Source organism: Lepisosteus platostomus, chromosome 24 (genome assembly GCF_059453375.1).
Source record: "Lepisosteus platostomus isolate fLepPlt1 chromosome 24, fLepPlt1.hap1, whole genome shotgun sequence".
NCBI lineage: Eukaryota > Metazoa > Chordata > Actinopteri > Semionotiformes > Lepisosteidae > Lepisosteus > Lepisosteus platostomus.
In genome coordinates, this window is record NC_142634.1 from 7999905 (window position 1) to 8009482 (window position 9578).

Genomic DNA, 9578 nt, shown 5'->3' on the forward strand with positions numbered 1-9578 from the left:
TAAATTAAGATAATGTAATGGATAATATTCTTTGTGGGTGGGACTAGTTAATATTAGAATGACCAACATACATACATCTAAGAAACATAATTTTCTTAGTTATCCCGTTTATACGACAAATTAAAAAAACATAATGCATACTGGCATGATAAGAGAACAGTATTTACATTTAGTAGCAGTACAAAGCCTTTTACTAATCAATATACAGTATGATTAAGGACGGAAATAAATACATTCTTGTGCATCATTCACACTTGTAAATGTATTAATAATTTGTTTTGTTCATAGAACGTGTTATTTTGATTTTGATTACATAAGTTGTATATTTTTTATTATTGTATATTAAAGACCATAGAGAGAGGTTTATATCACACACAGTGGAAAAAAAACAATAATTATAGGACAATATAAAAAACGAGCCAGGCATACAGCCATTGGCTTGTTATTTTAGAGTCAATGAATCGATCTCCGTTGCGAAGATATTTTGTTCCTTAGTTATATTCAGGATCACGTCACTTGAACGTGTGCAACCTTTGAGCAGGAACTAAACTCGAGTGATTTGGGTGAATGTGACACACGGATCTACACGTGCGACACATCCAGAAACCACTGCAATTTCAGCTAGTATTTTTCTTTTAAATAAAGCACAGTGTTTTTAAAACACTAGAAGATGGCGGCGACGTGGTTTTTAAAACTGCCCAAACCCCAGCAATTACTGTGTAAGAATACTTTGGGGCTGTTCATCTTTAAAAGGTAAAGCCGAACTAGTTGCAAGATTTAACAGAGAGCATGGTTTTTTTAAATATATATGTTTATTCTGCTGTTTATAGACTCCTGTCACTGCAGTGTTTTGTGCTTAGAAACGAAGGTGAAAGATGTGCCTGCAGGTGCATTGCAAATGCTCGTGTCCTGACGTTAGACAGGACGTTAAACGTTTTCTAAAAGAAAAAAAAAGAAAATGTATGATATTTTTAATTATGGCAGCTTCTTTGATCGGAAGGGTTCAGGCGCTCCGGTTGTAAAATACAATGAATGATGTTGTTAACAATACAAATGGTTTCTGACTGTAATGGAGTCGATTCATTTTTCATTTTCCTATTTAGTAGTTGGTGTTCTAGGAAATAGCACGAAAGCTCACTAAATTACTATTCCGTGCACATTGAGAAAGGGCTAAGGTTTGAAGTCAATCGTTTTCCTGGTTCCTGAACTTTGCCCCTCGGGGCAGTAGGCGCTATCACATGACCACTACAGTTGATGTTCTGCACAGGGAGTAGCCAGTGCTGAAAAACATCTGAAGTGGGCAATACTCAGCAATCAATTAGACTTATTTGTTGTGAGCTGCTTATTGGAAACATGCCGTCTTGGCAAACATACCTTTGACTGAAGCCTCTGAGGCAAAATCAGAAATCGGTGTTTATCTTGAAGCCTTGTTTATCAATATGTTTCTCACCCCACCCCCCTTATCCGTCTCCCCATTTAATAGAGGTCTTGCAGACAAAAGCTGGTTCCAGTCTTTGTTTGTGCATAAAGTTGATCCCAGGAAAGATGCCCACTCCAACCTGCTGTCAAAAAAAGAGACCAGCAACCTGTACAAAATACAGTGTGAGTACAGACGACCTCAAATGGTGCTGCTGTTTCTTCAGGTAGTTTTTGAATTTATGCAGAATAATGCAACTCTTAAAATTCTGTAAAGCACTGTGTGCACTGGATTTCTCAATAACAACAACCCAACCATTCATATACAATATACACCCTGCACCCATGCAAACAGACTCTACTACAAACTCTTTGTGACTAAGCAGATTCTTTTCCTTCCTATTTCAGTTCACAATGTGAAACCAGAGTACCTAGACGCCTATAACAACTTATCGTAAGTATTTTATATTTTGATTCATTCACGCTTAGTTTAATCACATCAGAGGATTATGGAGTCACCTTCATGGTGGTGAATGTGTATTTTATACATGTCAGAGGGGTCCACTGTGGTTTAGCTTATGCAGTTAATTTTTGAAAATCCACCAGTAATTAGCAATGACTTCATGATTATTATCAGTATGATTTACTCAAGTATTTCTTGCTCTGATCACACTTTCGGTGATAGAAGGAGTTCGAGTGTCAATTGTGGCATTGTTGTGTCTGTGGCCTGCAGAGCTGAGGTTCAGAACCGACTGCACTGTGACAAGGACTATCCTTGTGAGATAGTGGGAAGCTGGAACACTTGGTATGGGGAACAAGACCAAGCTGGTAAGTGTTTTCTGTAGCTCATTCAGTACTGCATTGAGCTCATGGCATACGTATTATACAAAAGCTTAGGAGAATTGTCATATGTTCACTATCCATCCATATTTATGGCACTTGACCAGTTATAAAACGGACCCTTTTTTGTAGCTTTCTGCGTGATCAGTATGTTTATAGTTGTTCAGGTGGGTATTAAATGGTTATATGTTCAGGTGGGTAGCTGCGTCAGCATGCGTAGGATGCAAAAGAACAAGTTATAGGTTTATTCCATGCTGAAAAAAAGAAGAAAGAGAACACAACGTTTCGGCCGTGGAGCCTTCTTCAGGTGTTAAATGGTTATATGCTGATCTGCTGTTTCTCCTTGTTTTTCACCCGTCTTTGTATTCTTCCAGTGGTAAAGGTAAGTAATAGCGACCCCTGCTGTTTCCAGTGGTAAGGAAAAGTAAGAGTGACCCCTGCTGTTTTCCAGTGGTAGGACAAAGCCATAGTGAATCCTGCTGTTTTCCAGTGGTAGGACAAAGCCATAGTGAATCCTGCTGTTTTCCAGTGGTAGGACAAAGCCATAGTGACCTGTGCTGTTCTGCTGTTGCAGTGCACCTCTGGCGATACTCTGGGGGTTATCCAGCCTTGACTGAATGTTTAAACAAGTTGTGGCAGGATAAGGTATGGAACTGGTTCTTTGACAGTTATCTTTCAGTTGTTTTTTCCTTCATATTATAATTGATGGTCACTGATATTTGTTTCTGTTTGTCACTGTATGTGGTTCTTCTGTTGTTGGTGTGTTGACTGCATACAAAGGTAAGAGAAAGTTAAATCAAATTAATTGGTGAGGTTCTGGCTAAGCGTGTATATACAGGTACCTCTGTTTTGGTGACTTTACTGGAAACAATTCAGATATTGGAGAAACAGCATCATAAAGTTGAACATTAATAGTTTTAGGTAGTCGTCTTCAGGGATGAATTGATACATAACTACTAAAGATCCCAAGGTGTATAAATAGGCTTGCTCACTGTCACTTCTCTGGAAAGGATTTATAAAAAAACATCACACCCCAGAAAATGCACTAAAAACACCAGTCAAATAGAGATTAGTTTGTACCAAGTAAACAATATGCAATAGTTATCATACTGTATGAGGTTACATAGTATACATTCTCTCTTCCTGTGGATTAAAGATATTTAGGCAGTCCATGTAGATTTAAAGCAAGTTTAAATGTCAAGAATCTCTTGTGAATGGAACATTGGTCTTCTAAAGTAACCTTGGTTTTTTTTGTGATTTTGTTTTGCTCCTGTGATGATGCTCGTGTCATGTTTAGAAAGTGTTAAAGAAGTCAAATAGTGAAGTGTATGCATTCTGAATTACTCTGCTGTGCAAAAGTCTTTGGTGTCTTGGATGACAAGAGTTAAAATATGTGATTGTTATGAGCATCAGCAATGTACTGATGCCTTCATTAGTGTTTTCTTCTATGAAAATTACATTGAATGCTTAGTTTAGATGAGAAGAAACCAAGCTTGTCACTTATTTTTCAATTCACATTGATTTTTAAAAAACTCACAGTGGTTCAATTGTAAATATGAATATCCAATATAAAGTGTTGCAATAGCTATTCCATCATACAGTATCTATCAGTCAAGTCTAATTGACTCATTGTTCCCTATCATTAACGTATTTTTTTTCCTCTGTACATCCGAACATACTGTTTGTAGTGCCAAATACAGGTCTATCAGGATAAGCTGGTTAGTTTAAAACAAATTAGCTCAAATATCAGTAGAATTAAGGGTTTGCATTAATACGATTTTAATAGGATTTTTTGCACACCAATGAATGCACATATTTAATTGTAGAAATTATTTTGGAATAGAACAACAAGATGTACATGCGTGCTGTACTGTATGAAAGATTCTTACAGCCCGGTTCTTGGTTGCTTTTGATATTCCATCTGCTGAATCCCTATAGGAGTACTTGGAGTTCCGGAAGGAGAGGAGTAAAATGCTGATCTCGCGCAGAAACCAGCTGCTTCTGGAGTTCAGCTTCTGGAATGAGCCGCTCTCCAGGGCAGGCCCCAATATCTATGAGCTGCGTACCTACAAACTGAAGGTTGAGTCCCGTCTATTGAGCAGCTTATCACACTGAAAATACTTTTCTAATCACTCGAGCCCTTCGGAATGCCTATACACACATTCTTTTTTGCAGTTTCTGTAGTTTAATTTTATCGGTATCTTCATTTTATCTTCTAGCCTGGAACCATGATTGAGTGGGGAAATCACTGGTAAGCCCTTTTCTCTTACACATTTACTGCTGCCTTTCATGAACATGATCCAGAGTGATAACGAAAAATGACTTTCACAGATACAAAAAATATTCTGTTCAAACTCATGACCTAGTCATATGGCTGTACAATATGCAATTTACAGCACTTTTTTACATTATTTCCCGTCAGTTTTCCTGTATTTTGCCTGACTCGCGCATCTAAAAGTTTCTGCTTTAAACTTCAGAGGAAATCTTTGTTTTCTTTTAATATAAACAAAATTTCATAGTTATTGCAAGGAGAGAAAACTGATTTTAAAAAAAACTAAGAACTCACCAGGTTCCACAGAACTAATGCAAATAATAGAAGAGTTTAATTCAAACTTTATACTGTATGTAAATTTAGGATGTCAGTTAAACTCTGTTTCCACGTACAGTACATGAATTTCTGCAGTATAGGAGCAATTAGTACTAATGTGTGTGAGGGGTGTATTCTGAAGTGTTCACATCTCCAAAACCTACAGAAAATGTTCATTTTCAAATGAGTTCTGGATATGATTTAGGAGGTTTGTCTTCATTCCCTCAGATCACTTATAAAAGACTGTTGCAAGGCGATGAGCTTTAACAAAGGCTATTTTTTGCTAGGGCTCGAGCCATTCAGAAACGTCAAGAAAACCAAGAAGCTGTGGGTGGATTCTTCACGCAGATCGGAGATCTGTATGTGGTCCATCATCTGTGGGGTGAGTTCAGAGAAAAGGCTAGGGTTCTGAAACGGTTAGTGTAGTGGAAAGCAGTAGACTTCCACCATAGATCAAAAACTGTTGTCTGCATTGGACTGGGATCTCACTAGTTGTGCCAAATCAGCTTCAGATGGTTGTGCATTTAAGCTTCCTGCATTGAGCGTTTGAGTAAATACCATCCTTCCATTTTCCAAAAGCTGCCTATTCCTGGTGAGGGTTGCGGCAACCTGGAGCTTAACCCAGAAACATGGGGAGTAAGGCTTAAGTAAATACAGTTAAAAGCAAATCAAGTTTAAGATGAGAGAGAGTATTGACAATCTTAAGACAACGCCAGGAGACTAGATTGATAAAGGTATGCATGAAAAATTCTGGCATGGTAATTAGCACTTCTTGACTGTGTGGCGTTGAATGCTCTGTGTTCATGTGGGCTGTATCTGGGTGCTGAAGTTTCTTCCCGCCTCCCAAAGGTTTGTGTGGGAGATTTTCTTGGCTGTCCTAAATTATGCCTGTGGGTCCTCATTGGCATGAGGAAGATGGCTTGACCCCTCGTCTCATTAGCCCTGATCTCGTTTGAAGTGGTTACTACACTGTGTATTTGCGGTATGGGACCAAAAACCCAAACACGCTTGAAAGGAGGCTATTCATCTATTAAGTTTTGGTTCACGTTTTATATAAAGTGACTATCAAAATGTGCAAGCGGTTTTTAATGCTGGTTTATTTTTTGTGTGTTTATATTCACAGCTTACAAAGACTTGCAGTCTCGAGAAGAGACGAGAAATGCTGCGTGGCAGAAACCAGGCTGGGATGAAAATGTGTATTACACAGGTGGGATCAGGACTTCTACTGGGCTCTGCAGTTTCCACGGTGTTTAAAACATTATTAGGAGCTAGATTCATAGTGGGTGTCAGTTGAGGTAAACGGAAGCACAATCATATGGAGATGAAAAAACACACGATTTTTTGTAAAGTACAAAACAAAATCCAAAGTGCTTTGCTGACTCTTGAACTCCCTCTTTAATATACAGGCTAAAAACTGGGACAGATTCAATGTGACTGCAGTACTTCATAGCAGACATAATTGTGATTGTGACAAGCAGACTTCTAACCCAAGGTGCTAAATCCAGCCATGATCCTAACCTCCTGCCCTAACTGTCACAGTAACTTAATTAGCACAGCTACTGTTGATGTTTGGATTCTGTTGAGCATTTTCCAAATCTTTTTGAGGTTATTGTTTATTTCTTCAGCCTGAATTCATGTAACCGTGAGTATTTGTTGTAATGCTGCACCACTTTTTAAAATTCTTTTCTTTGTTTCTTGCAGTGCCGCTGATTCGAAGCATGGAATCCAGAATCATGATTCCTTTGAAGAACTCCCCTCTTCAGTGACGGTGGAAAGCAACATCTCCCGCATTTAACACATTCCACATCGTGAATTTCAGCAAGACAGAATCCTTCAACTACACTGTAAAAATCTGATTGTACTCAAATCACTTCAGGAAATATCAGAAGTACTTGTAACACTTAGTTTCTCTGTTTTAACTCAGTTTATAAGCTGCTGTGCAACACTTTCAGTTACATTTCAGATATTTTTATTGTGGTTTACAGTTCAAGAACTGCCCAGTGAACTGGTAAGTCCATAATCATCAAACACTTGACATGTTCCTCCTGTGCTAGCCTGTGGTTTAGAATAGCTTTATTAAAGCTTTCATTATCGAACAGCATGTTCAGTGTTTAGACTAGTGATAGCTACAAAAGTTTACTTTTATTATGGAAACAAATATTTCCTGTCATGTTCCTCAGGCTTGAAATCCAAAACTGGAGAGTTTCCAGTTTAATATTAATCCAGCAAAACTAAGTAAAAATGGTTATTTCATGTTTGTGGTACCTCAGAATAGAAACCATGTTTCCATGTTTTTTGTTATTCAAATCATAACTGATTACAAACGTTTTGTAGAACACGGTACCGTACATAAAATACATAATACAGAGCAAAGTCTGATAAAAGCCTGATCCTTTCTCTAAGAAACAGTACTTTCAAAGACATTTTGAATTCTTTCCTCTTTAAATTATTAGTTGATTTTTTTGAGAATCAAAATTGTCAGCCTACCGAACGGTCAAATTAGCCTAAATGAATTTTGTTGTAGTATAAATATACAAATTCATATAAAAAGTACATGTCCTGACTTTGTTCATTTGGAATCTGGCAACATTACAGGTATACCATTCAAAATATTTGAATATAAAAACCATGAGAGGTTATTGAGCAAGCTCTCTTGAATGAGCTTGCTCATTTAAGATCTTAGTGTTCCTCTGAGGATCTTGGCCATTGTTGGTTAGCATTCCAAGGAGCTGCCTTTATCAATATTTGAATTAATCCGATAGAATATTAGACATATTAGAGGTAACATGTTTATCACACGACACACGGTGGGGAAGCATTGTGAATATACTGTATATGGGGAATGTGAAACATCTTGGGCTCTGTGCATTACTGGTTCCATACAGACTGAGTTCTGTCACTTGCTCACATTAGTCTATCATTGTTTGCCTCTCACTAATTTATTTTTATTTCAGGCCCCTAAATGAACACAAGATTACATTCTCTTTTTGCACTGTGAACTGGGGCAGGAATGTTACTCCACATTGACTTTGTTTTTTTCCCCCACTTCTTTGGCTTTTGTCGGGCCAAATGGCCTCTTGTTTTTTGTAAGCTTTCTTGTATTCTTGTGTCTTCCGTTTACACACATTAATTTTAAATTCCATATATATATATATTTAATAGTAATTTCACTTGAATGCCACTCCTTGAAAAAAGGAGCCATCAGTCTGGCTAAAGTAGGTTATACATTGATAATTTATCCTTGTGAGAACATAATTTTATTTGTGTGATGTCTACTTGCATTCTTTTACCTTAACAGAGATTTGAAAACATAGGTCATTTTGAAGCTGTATGCGGTCTCCCCTAACCCAAAGCTTAAACCTGATATTCACTTAAATTCAAAGCAACTGCAGAAACTATGCCACTCCCATACAACAGAATTATGATTACCAAAAGTTATTTTTATTTTTCATTGGTGGCTGTTACATGATTTTGCGAATACTTTTATGATGAGATAACATAACATTTGCTACAAATTCCCTTTCAAATGTAAATTTAAACCATCCTTTCTGTAAAACTCAAAATATAAGCCATTTGCCTGCTAAGTAGTGCTGCTTTTGTGAAAAACAAAATCGATATGTTCTGTCTATGTAATGTGTAATTTGAATACTGTATTAGATTTGAATTGTTTTACTAATCAGGGAGAACAAAGTGATCCATTGCTAGGAATTCTAATTGATATTCTCACACATTGGAATATCGGTGATAAGTGTACAGTATGTCTCTTCAGAGTCTGAAGATCCTATCTTCTCTCCTTTAATCTGTATGTGTTTCATTGTAGAATCATGAAATTCTGTGGAAAATAAATATTATTTTGTAGCATTTATTTCTCATTTTATTATGTTATTTATTCTGCACAAGTGATTTGTGAACACACACTCTGCAGCAGAAAGCATTGGCATTAAAGACACCAGTGACCACATATTCTAGAAAATCCAGTGGCTGTCATGTTTTTGAGCAACTTGCTCATCAAATTTCAGTAAACTTAGCAAGCATCAGGGAAGCAGACATCTCTCAGTTTCAACTCATGAATTCTGCTTTCCTGACCTGTTATAATCTGTTGTTGCTCCTATGAACAAAGTGGCATTGAGGAAAAACTAACTAGGTATATTTTCATAAAAACAGCAGACAGCCTTCTTCTAACCATTAATTGATTCTTAGTCCAATTTCGGGAAACAAAGGGAATTGAGTAACTCCTTAATGGTCTTAAAGTATGTCATGAAAAGATGCTTTTGTGTCTTCCTTAATCCTCTTCCTACAATATTCATATAACACTTTTAGGTTGCTATGCATAACTGAGGATAATGAAGCTTTAACTAACGGTAACAAACTCATTTGAAGGTATTAAAACCCATAAGGAATACTGAGGCCTAGATTATCCTTTCTTTTTTGTTTACTGTCTCAGTTGATTACGGATGAATTTGTGGTTTGAACAGATGGCTCTATAGATCTCTCAGAGAACCATTCTACTGTCTTCTTGCACACTTTGTTTTTTGAGCAGAGAAAGGGAAACAAAATGCCTGCAGCAGATAGAAATACTGATTAATAATAAACCAGACAAGTGTGTGTGTGTGTGTGGGGTAAATTTAAATCCCATGTGTGACATATTGTAGCTATTGTAACTTTGAGCGAGGTACTTAGATTTCTCTAGTAAAATGTCCAGCTGTCTACAGTACATTTTGTACATATTCCATTG

The 9578-nt window shown here is 37.0% G+C and overlaps 1 protein-coding gene across 1 annotated transcript; it reads left to right on the forward strand.

Moving 5' to 3' along the window:
* The first annotated feature begins 466 nt into the window (after positions 1–466).
* Positions 467–7481, forward strand: nipsnap1 (nipsnap homolog 1 (C. elegans)). The gene is made up of 10 exons (XM_088618183.1): positions 467–753; positions 1484–1602; positions 1825–1870; positions 2150–2244; positions 2831–2901; positions 4195–4335; positions 4476–4507; positions 5131–5225; positions 5967–6050; positions 6545–7481. Exons 1-10 carry the CDS (start codon positions 671–673, stop codon positions 6607–6609), a joined length of 831 nt encoding a protein of 276 aa, XP_088474309.1. The 5' UTR covers positions 467–670; the 3' UTR covers positions 6610–7481.
* The last annotated feature ends 2097 nt before the right edge of the window (positions 7482–9578 follow it).

Excerpts from the sequence above, each read along its gene's own strand:
- nipsnap1 (XM_088618183.1), top strand. The coding sequence starts at position 671 with ATGGCGGCGACGTGGTTTTTAAAACTGCCCAAACCCCAGCAATTACTG. Across the intron at positions 4,336-4,475 it reads TGCGTACCTACAAACTGAAG|CCTGGAACCATGATTGAGTG; the intron begins GTTGAGTCCCGT and ends TTTATCTTCTAG. Across the intron at positions 6,051-6,544 it reads TGAAAATGTGTATTACACAG|TGCCGCTGATTCGAAGCATG; the intron begins GTGGGATCAGGA and ends TGTTTCTTGCAG.